This window comes from Ursus americanus, chromosome 25, assembly GCF_024610735.1.
Source record: "Ursus americanus isolate L20-20 chromosome 25, mUrsAme1.1.p, whole genome shotgun sequence".
Lineage (NCBI taxonomy): Eukaryota > Metazoa > Chordata > Mammalia > Carnivora > Ursidae > Ursus > Ursus americanus.
In genome coordinates this window covers 6,038,048-6,057,465 of record NC_142151.1, presented here as the reverse complement: position 1 = coordinate 6,057,465, position 19,418 = coordinate 6,038,048, and the positions used below count along the sequence as shown (strand labels likewise).

General features: G+C 39.3%; 1 protein-coding gene across 3 annotated transcripts in view; it reads left to right on the top strand.

Annotated features, from left to right (window-relative positions):
- Window positions 1–3,368: 3,368 nt before the first annotated feature.
- PARP11 (poly(ADP-ribose) polymerase family member 11) overlaps window positions 3,369–19,418 on the top strand; it is a 42,424-nt gene continuing 26,374 nt past the window's right edge. For all 3 annotated transcript variants that reach the window (XM_045781167.2, XM_045781169.2, XM_045781168.2), the window contains exon 1: window positions 3,369–3,576. In XM_045781167.2, coding sequence (XP_045637123.1) covers window positions 3,559–3,576 — 18 coding nt within the window. In that variant the 5' untranslated portion in view covers window positions 3,369–3,558. The remainder of the gene's footprint in view (window positions 3,577–19,418) is intronic.

Here is a 19,418-nt window from a genome sequence, read left to right as displayed (position 1 = left end):
AAATTTGTGCAGCTATTTCCAGTTTATGAAATATGTTCCCTTCATGTTACTTTGAGATACAGCAGTTTATATTTTAAAAGTTGATGTATATTCAAACCCATTGTGTTTTCTCCATTCCGTTCTCTGACCACCAGCCCAGGCAACCCCAAGACTTCAAGAAAATGAAGTATAGTCCCAACCCCACAAAAGGCTGAGGACTTGGTCCTAATCTTTCCTGTTAAACTTGCTTTGTAAAAATCCCCACCTTTGAAGAAGAGCTAAATAACTTAAACTGTTGCTATTCACTTAACAAAACGTGTTAGACACAGACACAAAAAACACCAGTAACCATGGACAAATTTCATTAATTATAAATTATAATCCTAAATAAAAGATTAACAAATTGAATCTGGCAATATATTCAAAGAATAATGAATATATGACAAAGCAGAGTTTATTTCAAGAATGTAAGGATGAGTTGGACACTAGGAAATCTACTATAGTTCATTATATTAATAAGTCAGAGTAAAAAGTGAATATGGAATAGACCTTTAGAGACAGTTAATAAAATTTAACCTCCTTTCCTAATTCAAATCTCATAGTAAATTAGGAATAGGAGGAAACTTCTTCAAAGATGACAGTGTTTTTTAAAGATTTTATTTTCAAGTGATCTCTACACCCAATGTGGGGCTCAAACCCACAACCCCGAGATCAAGAGTCACATACTCTACCAACTGAGCCAGCCAGGCACCCCAGGATAACAGTGTATTTAAAGGATATCAAGAATCCACTAAGGGCAAATGCTCGTCTTACTACATTATAGACTGAATGCCCATTATCTTGTCCTGTATTCTTCAAAAGTTTTCTGAGGTTTTGGCCAATTGAACAGGAAGAGAGAAAATTGCATTATTTGCAGGTGATATGATTGTTGACATAGAAATTCAGAGACATCAGCTGGCAAATTCTTAGAACTAATAAGACATTTTCAGTGTGTTAGGATATGAGATAAATAAATAATAAATAGAAACAAAGTTTTCCTAATTTACAGTAATGAAAAATATCTCATTTGCAATAATATAAAAAAACCATAAAATATCTAGAAACAAATCTCACAAAAATTGTGCAAATCTTTGTGAAATTTTTTTATGTCTTTGAAATTTAAAATACCTAAATACATGAAGAGATGTAGTCCTGAATGGGAAGATTCATGAATTTGAAAATTTTGAAAGAAGAGAATTAGGGGAGAACTTGCTTTATGAAACAGCAAATACATTACAAAGCTACAATGATTATAAGTGTGATATAGCACAAACCATGAGAGACTCCGGGAAATAAACTGAGGGTTTCAGAGGGGAGGGCAATGTGGGGATGAGGTAGCTGGGTGATGGGTATTTAGGAGGGTACATGTTGGGGCACCTGGGATGCCAGTTAAGCATCTGCCTTCGGCTCAGGTCATGATTCCAGGGTCCTGGGATCGAGTCCCGCGCCGGGCTCCCTGCTGAGCAGAGAGTCTGCTTCTCCCTCTGCCTCTGCCTCTCCCTCTGCTCATGCTCTCTCTCTCTCTCTCTCTCTCAAATAAATAAACAAAACCTTTAAAAAAAAAAGGAGGGCACATGTTGTGATGAGCACTGGATGTTATACGCAACTAATGAATCATTGAACACTACATCAAAAACTAATGATGTACTTTATGGTAGCTAACTGAACATAATAAAAAATTTTAAAAAGTGTGACATAGCACAGAAATAAGCAGATAGCTGATAGAATAGACAAGAGTGCTCAGAAACAGATACACACACACACATTTAGTTCGTGATTAATGGTGCCACTTCAAGGTAGTGGGGAAAGAATAAGATTATCCGACAAGTGATATTGGGGCAACTGGTTAACCATTTGCAAAAAGTACAGTAGGAACAAAATAAGGTGAAATCTATTTCAGTCCATTTACAAGAAGAAACTAGAGATTTCAAATTTACACATTCTTGTTGAGTATAGTTTGGTAAAATGTATCAAAATTTGAGATTTCTATAATCTCTTATTAAACAATTCCATTTATTTTTTTTAAGATTTTATTTCTTTAAGAGAGAGAGAAAGAGCACGTGCATGAGTGCGGAAAGGGGGCAGGAGCAAAGGGGGAGGGAGACGGACAAGCCCCAAGTGGGGCTTGATCTCAGGACCCTAAGACCATAACCTACGCTGAAACCAACAGTCAGATGCTTAACCAACTGAGCCACCCAGGTGCCCCTAAACAATTCCATTTATAAGAACTAATTCCAACGAGGTAAATGGAAAATTGTACAGAAACGTCTGTACAAGAATGTTTATTGCTGCACTTTTTAGAATAGTAAAAAATTGAAAAGCACTTAAATGTCTGTCACAATGGATTATTTCAAAAGTGTGTGTGTGAGATATGCATACAAACCTTAGCATGCCATGAGTCTACTTCAAAATGATGAAATAGATTTTTATATATTGGAGTGAAGGGTATCCACATGATATTAAGTGAAAGAATCACATTCTAAATCGGTAGGTATTCCTTGAACAAAAAAAAAATTTTTTTTTATGTGTGGAGTTATGGAAAAGCCCAGAAGGATATATGACAAACTGTTTCTTTTTCCTTTTCCCTGGGTAGATTCTATTTTTTTGCCTAGAAGATTCTCCCCATTTCTTAGAGCTCTTTATCCAGGTAACTTCAGTAGTACATCCTTGAGGTCTTAGCTTAAACTCTGTAGGGGGGAGAAGGGAAAGCAGACACCCTATCCTAGGTAAGCATGCTCTCATAAAACTCTGTACTTGCCATACTACCTAACCTACTGCACCTCTTATATATCAAATTACTTACTTTTTGTTTTTGTTTTTGTTTTATTTCCCCTAGACTCTAAGCTCCATGAGGGCATGGACTGCATATGGGTCTAGCGCTCCAGAGCCTAGCACGGTGTCTGGGAAATAACTGTCGCTTATTGAGCTCTTACTGCATACCAAATACTGTGGTTGGTGTTTTAAATGATCTCACTGCACACTGAGGTAGATGCTATTATTCTCTCCATTCTGAAGATGAGGAAATTAAAAGATAGTGAAGTTTGTCCCAAAAGCCATTGGCCCCGCTTGGATTAACTCCCAGGCCTGTCTGACTCTTGGCCACTACACTCACTACATAGTGATCAATACTGGAGGAAGTACAACCAACCGCGGCATGAGTATCACTTAGCGGGGACGTTGCAGCGCGGACATCGCACTTAAAGGGTGATTGGAGCAGAAGCCCATTAATTCCCTTACAATCTGATACTCGCAAGCCCCGCCCACTATGACCCGCCCACCAGCCCGGAAGGGAGAGGCTGGGGCGGGACGAGCTTCCGGGGGCGGGGCGGGGCCAGCGCTGGTTGGCCGGCTTCGGGCGGAAGTCGGGAGGGTCGGTGGTCCGAAGACGCTGGCTTGTGACAGGGCGGGGTAGAAGGAAGGCCTACATAAAGGTTGCTTCTCCATCCCTTCGCTCCCGGGGACCCTCGGAAAAAACCCAACACCCCGGCCCCGCGGCTAGCCCCTTCCCCCAGGCTCTCTCCGCTCGATTTCGCCACCGTTATGTGGGAAGCGAATCCGGTGAGTAGCCGGGCGGGACGGGGCGGACCCAATGGGCGGGGTTGAGGGGAGAGGGGCGGGAGGGGGTTCCCGGGAACTGCTCCCCCTCACCCGCTTCAGGCTGGGTGTTGAGTTCCGGGGCCCCGAAGATCCTGGCCCTTGCGGCTTCTGTAGTCTCTGGCTTTTGAGCGGTGGAGATGGCTCCGTGGGTTCTCCAACGCATTATTGCTTTCTGTTACAGTTATTTATTTGACTTGCTGTGGTTTCTCCGCCTCCCCCTTTCCCCTTCACCGTCTTTTTAAACTTTGTGTTTTGCTTCCTAATCGGAGTCCCAGGGCTTGGGACGTGTTCCTCTGCCTTTGCCTCGGGTGTACCTGCCAGTCCCATCCATCTAAAGCTAGGGGACTCGACGCCCGTGTCTTGAATGGGCTTAAGAGGAACCATCAGTGCTCTTTTTCGCTTCTTGGTGGACAGTCATTTCAGACTTGAGGGGACCGAGTGTATGTTCTAAGCCTTTATATGGTGAAGTTCTTAGATTTTTTTTTTTTCCAGTGGACAGAACTGATGACCTGGAACTTTTCAGCTGCAGGTCTTGTCTCCCTCCTTGTTTGACTCCAGTATTTGCATTCTGTCTGCCTGTATTTTTGTCTGCTTTGCTTTTATACGTTTATTTAATGTGCAGCTCTCAAGGAGTGGAATCTGTTTGCCCAGAGTATTCCATTCATCTCGTTAGAGTTGAAATCGCCTAGTAACATGGCAAATGTACACCTTAGGAGTTGACTGGGGAAATGGCAGAATCCCGTTTCAGCAAATTGTTGGACTGAGTGTGTGAAACTACCCCGTATGCCGAGATAACTGCCCAAATTTACTTATAACCCCATTTTCATACTTGCAATACTCTTTTGCTGTAATCAACACTTTTTTTTTCCATTTCTGGAATGTATTTCCAGATGAGTTGGAGTGTTTATCAGTTAATTCTGTTACGTTTTTAAGTTTTTATCCAGTAGAAGCTAGTCTGTTGGTCTGCATTCATGTAACTGGTCGTCAGATAAGTTTTTTTGGGAGGGGTTTCATACATATAACTCTGCAGTATCAGGCCACATCACAGGAAAGTAATTGCTGGTATTTGATTTTAGTAAAAATAATTTAGAATTATGAGAATGTGCTGTCTGCTTTTATATTCAGTTTCACTGTCATCAACAGTCTTCATTTTCTGTCATTGTACATGTATGTGTGTGTGTGTATATGTGCATCTGGCATGTGTGTCTTCAGTTTTTATTAGCAATTCCTTTGTCTTGGCTTCTCCATAACAAATTTTTTAGTCACCTAGGTCTGTCTTGCTCAAAGTCACAAGTTTCAAATTCTTCACTATACTGTAAGCTCCCTGTGGGCAGGGATTTTTGTCTGTTTTGTTTATTTCGATATCTTCAGGTTAGAGAACAGAGCCTGGCACTTAGTAGGCACTCAGTAAATATTTGTTGAATTAGCAAAGGTGACTGGATTAGTACTAGAGGGAGTCCTTTGCTCCTACTGTTCATTCTCCCTCCTCCATCACATATACATTAGCAGTCGCTATGGGATCATTTGTATGTTTGTAAGGATTATAAAGACATGAGTGAATGTCTTATAAATTTTGGTTTGTTATATAGCATTATCTCATTTCCTTGTAAGGAACGATTTTGCTTGATTTCACTAGAGCAGACTGACCTTTGTTAATAGTGGCGACCCTTCCACATATAATCCCACATTCTTCTTTCGACCCTTACCGTGCTACCCTAGTAAGTCTTAGTGCTACTGTATTTTCTTACTGACACTTGTTTCCTTCCTAGAACATATGAATTCCGTCAATATGGACGGTTTAGTTTTTAAAAATACAGTCAACGTTCTGTATGTGTGTTTCTCTAGTAGTTTGTTAGTTTATATTAATAGAAGCGGCATCTGGACTCTTTGTCCAGCTGTGCTCATGGAATGAAAATTAATTTTAATGTTCCCCTAAGCCAAACATAGTGGGAATTAAAAAAAAAAAAAACCAAAAACGAAACTACAGTGTATCCTAAAGATAAATGCAGATGACTTTTGCATTACCCATCGATCGAAATTACTATTTGCCGTTTCTTACCATTGAATGAGAGAATAAATCCTACTTTGTGAAGCAAGGCTACCATGAACTGCTTTAATTGAGGACTTCTGCCTAGTTACTTTCTGTATATTTTTGATAGCATCTATGGCCTTAATTTACCACCTATGAGCTGCAGATATACCTCCTATTGCAAATGTACCTTCTGTATGATACTGTATTCTACTCACAAGTGGCTTTGAGAAAATGTTACACTGATGCTGGCCATGGCAATACTCAGAATCAGCTGCCCCTTCCAAGTGAAAAGTCTCCATGACATGCTGTGAGTGTGGAAAATCATTACTGAGCTTTCAGCATTTCCTTGGGGGAGAAACCTAAAACAAGATAACCAAGGAGTTATAAACTTTGTCTCAGTACAAAATTTTATTTTATCTTTGAAGACAGTCATGAGGTCAGTGGTATCTACTCAAGCTTTTCACTGACAAGGCACCTTGAAGTAAGCATAATGTCCCTGCCAAGGCAGATCTGATTGACAGAAGCAGCAGGCACACTCAGTTCTGATATGAGCTCTTGGCAGTGTGCCATCCACCTGGGGGAGGTAGCCCTTGACTAACGTCCCCCAGTTTAGAAAAGTGGCAAAATCTGTAGAAAGGAATTGAAAGGGTTGCCATCACTGCTTTGACTCTATATACCGTGACTTTATCCTGCCTTTCTCTGCCCTCTTGTGTCTTATTCCTCTTTGCTGCGATTGGAGTAAGTAATCACTGTTACATATGAGGGAGTTTCAGTTTCCTTTTCTCACACTGATGAAGGAAACTGAAAAATGACAAACATCTGTAAGATTACAAACCCATGTGTTGCAGTATTAAGACCTTACTTTCAATGATAAACTCTTCCATAATTCCTTTCCACATATGAACGCATATTATTAAAAGAATCTGATGAGTTCCTAAGGGAGGGGAAGATTTTCTCAGGATCACGCAGGTGAGTATGCAGCAGAATCATATGAGTACCCGTGTCTGTGTTACTGCGTTCTGTTGCCTGGGTGACGGCAGTGATAACGTGTGTGTATTGGTGCTGTGCTTTACCTGCTGAGCCATCTTTTTCTGTTATTTTATATTCACAGCTGCTTCCAGACTCACTTGGCACTATGATTCTTATCTCTCCTTTTTCTGTCAAGCTTCTTGAAAGAATAGTCTTAGACTTTTTGTCATTCTTATTCATACCTCTACTCCTCAGCCCCACCTCTACCCCTAACACCTCACTTGCTAGGAGGTCACCAGAAACTTTTGAATCAACACATTAGTAGTGACTTTTGTGCCTCCAACCTCTTCTGTCTTTCTGCAGCATGCATACACTAGAGGTGTTTCTCAGGACTCTCTTTTTTCTTTTCCTGGGACTGTACTGCCTTGGATTTCTTCTTTTTATGATTTATCTTTGAATCATAATCTTAACTGCACTTCCTTCTATCCCTGAAACGTTCTCCTGTTAACCATTGTTTTTTCTCAGCACATCCTTGTTGTGGTGAGCTCCAAGGCTTCAGATACTACTGTAGTGAATATGCCTGCCAAATGTACCTTTTCAGTCCTGACCCTGTTCCTGAGCCAGGTGATGGGCACCTCTACTGGTTGTCTCTCTGACAGATCCAAGTTGGTATGTCAAAGCTGGACTACCAGAGAAACCAATCAGTGATTCATTATTTCACCCACTCAACAAATATTTACTAAGTATCAACCACATATAAAACATTCTAGACACCAGGGAGGGGCATTAAAAACATGGATCAAGTCAGAGTCTGCCCCTCAGGGGTCTTGCAATATAGTTTGGGGAGTGGAAGTGATACCAGAGGATACTGGGGGACTAGGAAGGTTTACTAACGTAACTTACATTCGAGCCAGGTGTCAAAGTTATAGAAGTGGTCCTTTGGGAAGGGCAAAGGAGCAAAATGACCACAGACCCCAAAGGTGAAAGAGAATGGCAAGTACAGTTTGGATAAAGGAGTGAAATGGGAAAAGTGCATATCTGATGAGTCAAGTCTCACTATGGGCATTTTCAGAGAATGAGGATGGAGGGCTTGTGGGTGGTGGTAACTAACATCTGTGTAATATCTGTTCTAAATCAGGCAGCGTCCCTCAGGCTTGGGGGAGGATGGAGGTAGGATCTGTTCCTGGAAATGAAAGTTCTGCAGCAAACATAGTGTCTATGAAGATGTGTTCCTAGATCCACATACAATCATGGGTTCGTACTGATCCCTGTGTCTTGGCATTCTTTCTAATTGTCCCAGTAGTGGATTGAGTTAAGCTTGTTAGTACTGTGATGTGCCAGTGTTTGGTGGCTGAAGCAGCGCTCAACAAAGTGTGCCCACATTGAGGTTACCTGAAACCTGTGTGAGGGGAATTAATAAATAATCAGGAATAATTAGGAATAAATAGGAATTAATAAATAATTAGCCTCCCTTTTCCAAGGATGATACTAAGTCTCAAAGTTTGGTGACCTTTCCGAATAAGGACAGAGCCAGGTTTTAAATCTAGGACGTTCTGGCTCCAGAACACATATTCTTTCCAGTCTGACTTAGGATATAAGATTTAAAGTGGATAAAGAAGGGCCTGTGAGGAAAGACACAGGGAGTCAAAGAAAAAGAAGGATTCTTGAGCTGCAGAAAAATTACGACCCTTTTGTGGCACCAACTCCCATGTTTTTAGAACTTTTTTCTAGTGATGCAGCAGTAGGGAAACGATGTGGCCTCCCCAGAATGGCCGCAGCAGCTGCAGCACAAGGCTAAGGGAATGAGTCTAATGGTTTCTGTAGTATCAGAGTTTGTGATACAGGCTGGAGGCAGACGTTTGTGACAGGTTTGAAGGATGGAGTGAGGTGAAATGGTGAGTATGACCCACCTGGTCTAAAATACGCAGAATGTTGAGGTCTGTGGCTTATACAACTCACCCTCTAAGAGTTGGATCTGCTTGTGAAATACTATCTGATAGCACTCATCTATTTATTGAGCACCTACGATAAGCCAATCAGTTCTGAGCCTCAGCATTTACAATGGTGAATGAAACAGACTAGGTCCCATCCCTTAGGGGCTTGCAGTCCAGTGCAGGGAGGCAGACATTAAGCCAATAATTACACAAATAACATTTAACTGCAATTGCAGCAAAAGCTCTGAAAGAAAAAGAGAACAATGACAATGTATAGTAGGGGGAGTTAATATTAGACTGGGGCATCAGGTAAGTCCACTCTCTGAAAGCCACTTTTACAGCGATCTGAAGGATTGAGCAAGAGTTAGCCAGGTAAAGGTTGGATGGGAGCTGAGGAGGGCTATTTAGATGGCAAAGCCAGCATGAGCAGAGACCCTAAGGCAGAAAGGAGCTTGGTGTTCAAGGCAGAGAGAAGCATGTGTGGCTGGAACCCGGTGAGCCAGGACGTGAGGCCAGGATGTAGGCAGGAACTAGCCAAGCATGGCTCTGTGGCACATGTTTAGGATTTTGAATTTCATCCTTGGAGGAGTGGGAAGCCATTGGAGGATTTTATGTAGGAAGGGGAAGGAACATATCTGTTTTTAAAAAGATCATTCTGGCTGCTGTGTGGAAAATGAGTCACATATTAGGAAGTGCGGAATAATGGCCTCCCAAAGATACCCACATCCTAATCCCCAGAAACTGTGACTATGTTAGGTTACCTAGCAAAGCGGAATTAAGGTCACTAATCAGCTGACATTATGATTGGGAGATTGATTACTTTGGATTATCTAGGTGGGCCCAGCGTAATCACAAGCATCCTTAAAAACAAAAGGAGGAGACAAAAGAAGTGAGTCAGAGAAAGATGTTGTTATGGAAGAATAGTCAACATTGCTGGCTTTGGAGATTAATTGAGGGGGCTACAAGGTAAGAAATGTGCTTAGCTTTTAAAAGCTCAGAAGGCCAACAAAACAGATTCCCCCTTACAGCCTCCAGAAGGGAATCAAGCCTATGGTGATTTTAGCCTAGTGAGTTCCATGTCAGACTTCGACAGAGGTGTAAGATAATAAATTTGTGTTGTTTTAAGTCACTAAGTTTGTGGTAATTTGCTCCAGCAACTATCAAAAACTAATGCAGAGGGCCATCGGAAAGGTTGTTATAAGACCACTTAGGGAGCTATAATGTAGTCCAGGGTGAAGATGAAGGTGATTTGGACTAAACTGGTGATAGCAGGGCGAGAGACACAGAGGTGGATCAGTTCAGGCTGCACTTTGGATGAAGAGTGCTAGGTTTCTGGCACAGGCAGCTGGGAGGAATGAAATATTTTCACTGAGATAGGGAGATTGGGAAAGGGGAAGATATGGCTGAGATCAAGATTTTGGCTTTGAGCCTATTATAGGTTTAACATGCCTATGAAGCATTGAAACAATAAAGTTAAAGAGGCATCCGGGTAGGTGGGTCTGGAGACTGGGCTAGAAGTGGTGATTTTGGCCTTAGTCTATGTGGATGGTTTTTAAAATCATGACAGTAAGTGAGACCCCTAGGACAGTGTTTCTCAGACCTTCAGCATCCATGCAGATCAGCAATTTTAAACAAGAAAGTAGTATTTAAAAAATTGTTTTCATTATTAAAAAAGATGTTTTTGCAGCCTCTTACAAAGTATGTTTCTAACTTGGTGACAGATTGCTTGCGATATAGGTTAGATCCAGATACTGATTTTTTTTAAAGATCATGTATTTATTTATTTGACAGAAAGAGAGAGAGAGAACACAACCAGGGGGAGCGGCCCGTAGAAGGAGAGGGAGAAGCAGGCTCCCCACTAAGCAAGGACCCCAATATGGGGCTCAATCCCAGGACCCTGGGGTCATGACCTGAACTGAAGACAGATGCTTAACCCACTGAGCCACTCAGGTGTCCCTGATTTTTGTTTTTTTACCCTTTATTTCTACTAAATTAGGAAATTCCAGGTTATAATTATAGATTGTCAAGATTTGCAACTGGTGTTCGCTGGCTCTGTCAGATGTTTTAGAATGCCAAGATCAAACACATATTGAGAAAGGATGAGAAGATTTCTCCCTGAAGACTATTCCTAGTGTTCAATCAGTTGCCAAATTGACACACTTAAAAGATTAAGTAACCGTAGGAGCGAATGTTTCAACCAGCCTGAATGTTTGGAAGATAGGAGCAAATGTATTCTTAGTCATTCTTTGATTACTTCAGTCTCTGAAAGGTATCTGTTCGTGTTTTGTTGTAACATTGGGATGTGTTCTTTATATATCCCCAGTAATAAAATCAATCTCACTCTCTGATGAGTGAAGAAAGCCATCAGATTCCGGGAAAGAATCACACCCTAGCAATCGAACCATTTGTAGCATAGTTTCGTGACTGAAAAATATGGTATGTTGTTCTCCTCATTAAAAATGGGGAATTTTGGCCTTGAAATAGTAGGTTTAGGTTATTTCAGATGCTGAGTGTGTTTTAGCTATATACTTAAGCAGGCCTCTAGAAATCAAGAATGGCTATTCGTGTTGTCAGCATCATAAAGAAATATTTTTATCTGATCTGTCCTTTTGGAAACTCTTGTCAGCACTTTTTTCCTTGACACCCTTTAAACTAAAGTAGAAGGGTGGTTTTGCAAACACTGCCATTTCTTTCCACACATTTGAGAGTACATACTGAGTTGTCAAGATTTGCTGATACTTAATTTTGGTTATTTCCTTCAACAGTCAATTACAATCAGGAGGCATATTGTTTACTTCTAATTGTTCCATGTGTTTAAAACACCCTTCAGTGATGCAGCAACACGTTTTCTTGCTGTTTGTATAGCTTGTAGTCTGTCAGTTTTGAGTAGGTTACACCTTTTCCAGCCCATGTCACAGCTCACAGAAGCATCATCATCTAAATGAAAACTGTCTTCCCTTGTGCTGTGAGTTTTCACTGATAAGCAGAACAAAAAGTTGAATACTTCTGCCTCATTACCAAGTATATATGCTATAAGAACTGATTTATGTTTTGTCCACAAGTAGTTTGTTCAATTTTAAAACAAGGTATATGCTGAAACACTCATGTGATAATAGTTGCTCTCTCATGACATATGCCATTGATACTATGTGATTTCCAATGGAGTCATTTAATAAAGAAATTTTGTCAGTAGCTTATTTTTTTCAACAGTTAAGTTGGGCATTAAATTTGGACTGACAGTTTCCCAGTGATATCAGGACCTTTACCTGTTTTAGCTGAGGAATGCCTTGTTAGTCTTGCTCTCTTCTCTCCCCTATCAACAAAGTAAATTGATTTGGGGCTTTGTTTGAAAATGATGTGAAAGTTTACTTGGTTTCACACCACCATATTTGCTGAACACTAGCTGATATGAACTGATCAACATAGATTGAACATAATGACATAGTGAGTTGGTAACTTTAAAGAAATTAAGGTTTTCATGAAAATCATTATTACTCTTACATTTCAACTTTACAAAATGTATATGAACAAATTTCTTTATTTTCTCCTCTGAAAATGCCTATGAACTACTTCATAATTCTTGAGGACCATGTTTCGAAGATGCTGAGAAAGACAGGAAAAGGGGCTAGAACTGAGCCCACAGAGCCTGAAAGTTACAGGCTGCATAGAAATTAAGGTGCAAAGGTGATCAAGAACTTGTGGCCAAAAATCCAAGACAATCTAGAGAATATGATTTCATGGAAATCAAGAAAAGAGTAATATAGGACAGAGGGTAAACTATGGAATGTTACTGAACAGTCAAGTAAGATGAGAACTGATAAAAGCATAGGATTTAGCAACATTGAAGCTCATTGGAAGTCCTAACAAGTGCTGTTTCTTGTTTGTTTGCTTGTTTGTGATGGTGGTGGAAGATATTGGGCCAGAAGCTAGAAAGACTAAATTAGAATGGATTTTAGAGTGAATGGAAAGTGAGGTAATGAAAATGGTGTGTGTAGACAAAGAGTTATAGTTAATTCACCAGCGGAGATAAAATGGAATCCTAAAAGTACTCAATCTAAAAGAAGATCGAAAAAGATGAAAAGGGGAACAAAGAACAGATGGAACAAAAGCAAATAACAAGACGATAAACTTAAACCTAACCATGTCAATAATCATACCAAAACAAATGCTGCAGACATGTCAGTTGGAATACAGATTGTCAGATTAGAGTAAGAAGACCTGACTCTAAGTTGTCTACAAGAAACACACTTTGAATATAAAGACACAAATAGGATAAAACTAAATGGAAGGAGAGCTATGGTGCTGACACCAGTCAAGAGAAAGCTAGAGTGGTATATTAGATTTCAGAAATAATTGTATTATCAGGGTAAAGAATATCATTTGTCATTTCCTATGATAAAGAGTTCAGTTAATCAGTAACAATCCTAAACATTTATATACCTGATAATAGAGCTTCAAACTACATGAAGAAAACTAACGGAACTGTAAGGGGAAATAGACAAATCCCATTATAGTTGGAGATTTTAATACTCCTCTGTCAATAATTGCTAGAATAAGTAGGTACACATGAGAAGGATATGGAGGATTTGAACAACAGTATCAACCAACTTGACCTAATTCACATTTATAGACCATTACACTTAACAACAGCTGAATACACTTTTTTTTTTCAACTACACAGGGAACATTTCACATGATAGACCATATTCTGGGCTGTAAAATAAGTCTTAGTACATTTAAAAGAATTCAAGTCATGTACAACATGCTATCTGATCAAAATGGAATTAAATTAGAATTCAGTAAAAGAAAGAGCTGTAAAACCTGCAAGCATTTGGTAAGTAAATAACACTTAAACTGATTAGTCAAAGAGATAGAAAATGTGAAGACAACATATCAAATTTGTGGTATGCTGCTGTAACAGTACTTAGAGGGAAATTTATGGCTACTTTGATGCCTATATTGGAAACGAAATGTCACAAATTAGTGACTACATCTTCCTCCTTAAGAAACCAGAAAAAGAAGAGCCAGTTAAACTCAAGCAGGGGCAAGGAAATAAAATTTAGAGTGGAAATCACTAAACAAAAACCAAAAAAATTAATGAAAGCAGAAGCTGTTTTTTTGTTTGTTTGTTTGTTTTTGTTTTTGTTTTGAGGAACATCAGTAGAATTGATAAACCTCTAGCCAGACAGATCAGGAGAGAAAGAATACAAATTATCAATATTGACAATGAGAGAGGTAACATCACTACAGACATTAAAGGGTAATAAGGGAATGTTATGAACAATTTAATGTCAATCAGTATGGCCACTTAGATGAAATGGGCATATTCTAAGACACAGACTACCAAAGATCCCTCAAGAAGAAATAACATGAATAATCCCAAATCTGTTACAGAGTTTAAGTTTATGCAGTAGGCCTACCCACAAAGAAAACTCCAGGTGCAGATGGTTTCCCTGTAAATTCTAACAAATATTTAAGGAAGAAACAATACTAGTTCTGCACAAGCTTTCAGAAAATTGAAGAGAAGGTTATACTTCACAACTCATTCTATGAAGCCATCATTACCAAATACATTACAAGAAACTATAGACCAATATCCCTAATGAACATAGATACAAACATTTTAAGCAAAATTTTAGCGAATTGAGTCTAACATATAAGAAGGTTAATTAATAATTACCAAATGGTGCTTATCCTAAAAATACAAGGTTGGTTTAATATTTGAACAGCAATCAATGTAATTCACCATATAAACAAACTAAAATGAAAACCATTTGGTCATTTCAATGTATGCAGGAAAGCATCTGACAAAATCCAGTATCCCTGATAAAAACTCTCAGCAACCTAGGAATAGAAGGGAACTTACTCAGCCTGATAAGGGGTATGCAGAAAAGGCCTATCTCAGCAGGCCTAGGGTGCTCAAACCATGTACATTCTCAGGAGAGGCCTGTCTCCATGACTGTCCTTCCCCTAGCTCCAGAGAACTGAGCTCTTAGAATAGTTTGTCTAATGAGTGTATTTGCATGCATGAGATCTTGAGCTGTGCTATACCAGTTTATCCAGATAGTTTACACTGGCAGTGTGATTTATGGTGAGCACCTGCTTTCTCTGGAGATCTGGAATGTCAGCAGCTGAGGTCAGTCAAGTAGGGTGCTATATGCTTATATGACTAACTCCTAGTAAAAACCCTGGACACCTAGGCTCAGGTGAGCGTCCCTGGTTGGCAACACTTTGCACTGGTCACATATGGCTGCTGGGAGAATTGAGTGTGTCCTGTGTGACTCCACTGGGAGGGAACATTTGGAAGCTTATACATGGTTTCCTCTGGATGTCACTCCATGTGCTTTTCCCCTTTGCTTATTTCACTGTGTGTATTTTTTACTGTAATAAACTGTAACCGTGAGTAGACCAACTTCTGAGTCCTGTGAGTCCTTCTCCTATGAGCCTGAGGGTGATTGTGGGGACCCCTGACAAGGGGCATCTACAAAATACCTAATATCAAACTTAAGGTGAAAGACTGAATACTTTCTCACTAAGATCAGGAACAAACAAATGATAGACATTGTACTTGAGATGATAATCAGTGCAATAAGGCATGAAAAAGAAATAACAGGCATCTATATGCTAGAAGAAAGTGAGGCTATCTGTATCTCTCTATCTATAAAATGCCTATATAGAAAATCCGATGAAATGTCCAAAAATCTAGAACGAATAAGAGGATTTAGTAAGGTTGCCGAATACAGGATCCGTATACAAAAAATAATGTATCTTTAAATACAAGCAACATTCAACCAGAAATTGAAATTTAAATGCAATTCCATTTACAGTCATATCAGAAATATGGAATACTTAGGCATGAATCTTGCATAAATGATGTGCAAGATCTATACACTGAAAACTATAATACATTACTGAAAAAAGATCTAAATAAGTCAAGAGATATACCTCATTCATGGGTTGGAATACTCAATATTGTCAAGATGGCCGTTATCTACAAATAGATCACTAAGCCATCCCAATCAAAATTGAAAGGACCTAGTATAGCCAAGCAGTTCTGAAAAGAACAAATTTGGAGCACCAACACTACCTGATTTAAAGATTCAGTGTGAAACCACAGTCATCAAAACAGTGTGGTATTGGCAGCAAGATAGAGAAAATGATTATTACAGCAGAACAGAGTCCAGAAATAGACCCACAAACATATAGATAATTGATTGATTTTTTAATAAAAGTAAGGTTTAGTGGAGAAAGGACAGTTATTCAAAGTTTTGTCAGAGGTTGTGTTTAAGGCCCTTGTGCCAGTGAGGCTTCCACCCTGTGAGATCCATCCATGTGCAGCTTAGGAAATGTTTTTAAGTCTGTCCCGTGACTTGCTCTGATCATTCCTGGGTGGATACAACCTAGTGCTTGTACACAGCCTTCCTGACTCTCATGGCTAATTGTAATTCTAGGGGGGCTTTTCTTGATTATCCCTGGTGTTCTGTATTAAACTTCTGTATGCTTTACCATTTGGCTTGTATTAGAGCTTTGGGCTTCTTAGTTGTTTTTCCTCAAGATTTCCATTTTTTTTTTCAATAACCTTCTTAGGTGTGAGGTTCTCTATTTTATGTTCCGAATAAAGTCAATCCCTTCAGACAGAGATGTGCAGCTCTTTGTCCTTATGGTGTGCCTTTTCCCCCTCAGTAGAACCACTGTGCCACTACACCTGGGGTTGGGGGTGGGAGCTGATTTTTCCCACAATGATACCTGCACTTTGGGTAGAAAAGGTATTGGCAGCCCTGGTCTTCTTGACCTACTCCTCCTGGCATGGAACGTCTATCTTATGAGCAAACTAGGTTCAGTAGCAATCAGGACTCAGTATTCTTAACCTACTGGGCCTGGAGTAGAGTTTCCACCAAATGAACTGGGACTGGGTGGAGGAGCCAGGAGGTCAGTCTCCTGTGTTACCTGCTCAGAATAGACCTATACCTCTAGGCTGAAGAAGATGAGAAACACTAGCAGCCTGCCCCTTCCAGGATGAAACTAGCCCAGGACTAGGAGCTGGAGGGAAGGGGAGCCCCTGTCTTCTTCTCTGCACATGCCTGAGGTAGAGCTTCTATAACATAGTACTGGTGGAATGTGGGTAATGGACTATGTCTTAGTCAAATGCCACAGACTCTTGCCTATTCTGAGATTTAGTAGATTTTCTTGATTAAATGTTTCTCCATTTGCTGTATACCCTTAGGGCAATTTCTAGAGACTTTATATGTTTTTTGTTTGTTTTTGTTTTTTAAAGTAATGTTCACCAATTAGAATGCGGTTCTGCTGGGGAGAAGGTCCACTGAGCTCCTTACTCTCATTCCAAAAGTTCTGCCCTGTTTTTAAGCTTTTAACAGCAGGCTTTGGATCTTCTTTCTATAGAGACAAGGAAGTTTTCATTACCAATATGATTTTCTCAAGATATCATGTTCATACTAACATAATGTATTTTGTTAACTATAATAAACTTACCAGAAAGCTTTTAACCAGTCCAGAAGGTGATATTATTTTTCTCCTATAGATTAGGATTTTGACTTTAAACTCATTTTCCGCATTAGCCTTTCTATTTGATGATCCAGATTGACTGTTCCCAGCCCCATAAATACTGTCTTTGGACTAGACGGCATTATAGACAGATTCTACCAGCATACCTACTGCACTTGAAAATTTACAAAATGCTTTTTCACTTTATATTGCCTTTTTTCTTCATAACCTGGTATGCAGGAAATATCAGTCCTGCCGATTAAAAACTGAAAATTGGCATTGTGGCTAAACTTATTTATTCAGCTAGATAGACAACTTGCACACATTCATTTATTTTATTGCCTATAAATGTGCTCTAATCTAGAGCCATTATATTTTAAAGTTACTGATTTAAACTTGACTTACTCTTTGAGCCTAATTATACAGAATAGCCCTTCCTTTGGAAGGGAAACTTAATGTAGAAAACCGTAAGACTTAATCTTATGAACTAAGTCTTTGGAAAGAGCCATAGTATCTGTGAAGCAAACCAACCAAATTAAGCTTTGGCAACAGGAGAGAAAGAGCAACTGTCTGTATGTGAAAATGAGGCCATGGGAGTTGGCAGTTTAATGAAGAACTAACCCTCAAGAGGCCTTGGGTGTTTATTTAATCTTTGTACTGCTAACTATGATTCTATTTTCTGTTTTGTTTTGTTTCAAGTTTTTATTTAAATTCTAGTTAGTTAACATATAGTGTAACATTAGTTTCAGGAGTAAAATTTAGTGATTGATCACTTACATGTAATACCCAGTGCTCATCACAACAAGTGCCCTCCTTGATACCCATCACCCATTTAGCCCATCCCCCCACCCACCATCCTTCCAGCAACCCTCAGTTTGTTCTTTATAGTTAAGAGTCTGTTTTATGGTTTGCCTCTCTCTCTCTTTTTCCCCCATGTTCATCTGTTTTGTTTCTTAAATTCCACATCTGAGTGAAATTACATGGTATTTGTCTTTCTCTGACTGAATTATTTTGCTTAGCATAGAACACTCTAGCTCCATCCACATCATTGCAAATGACAAGATTTCATTCTTTTTATGGCTGAATAATATTCCGTTGTGCATGTGAGATATATATATATATATCAATCAGTCGATGGACATTTGGGCTCTTTCTATAATTTGACTATTGTTGATAATGCTGCTATAAACATTAGGGTACAGGTGTCTGTCCCTTCAAATCAGTATTTTTGTATCCTTTGGGTAAATACCTAGTAGTGCAATTGCTGATTTGTAGGGTAGCTCTATTTTTAACTTTTTGAGGAACCTCCATACTATTCTCCAGAGTGGCTGCACCCATTTGTATTCCCACCAACAGTGTGAGAGGGTACCCTTTTCTTCGCATCCTCACCAACATCTGGGTTTCCTGTGTTGTTAATTTTAGCCATTCTGACAGGTGTGAGTTAGTATCTCATTGTGATTTTGATTTGTATTTCCCTGATGATGAGTGATGTTGGGCATCTTTTCACGTGTCTATTAGCCATCTGTATGTCTTTGGGAAATGCCTATTCATGTCTTCTGCCATTTCTTAACTAGATTATTTGGTTTTTTGGGTGCCGAGTTTGATAAATTCTTTATGGATTTTGGATACTAACCCTTTATCAGTTATGTCATTTGCAAATATATTCTCCCATTCCATAGGTTGCCTTTTAGTTTTGTTGATGTTTCCTTTGCTGTGCAGAAGCTTTTTATCTTGATGAAGTTCCAGTAGTTCATTTTTGTTTTTGTTTCCCTTGCCTCTGAGGACATGTCCAGTTGAATTTATTTTTGTGTATGGTGTAGGAAAGTGGTCTACTTTCATTCTTCTGCATGTGGCTGTCCAGATTTCCCAACACCATTTGTTGAAGAGACTGGGTTTTTTTTTTTTTCTTCCATTGGTTATTCTTTTTTGCTTTGTCAAAGATTTGTTGACCACAGAGTTGAGGATCCATTTCTGGGTTTTCTATTCTGTTCCACTGATCTGTGTGTCTGTTTTTGTGCCATATTGTCTTGTACCATACTGTCTTGATGGCTGTAGTTTTGTAATATAATTTGAAGTCCAGAATTGTAATGCCTCCAGCTTTGCTTTTCTTTATCAAAATAGCTATGGCTATTCAGGGTATTTGTGGTTCTATATACATTTTAGAACTGTTTGTTCTAGCTCTGTGAAAACTGCTGGTGGTATTTTGATGGGGATTGCATTAAATGTGTAGATTTCTTTGAGTAGTATAGACATTTTAACACTCCATTTGTTCTTCCCGTCCATGAGCATGGAATGTTTTTCTATTTCTTTGTGTCATCTTCAGTGCCTTTTATTAAGTGTTGTATAGTTTTCAGAGTGCAGATCTT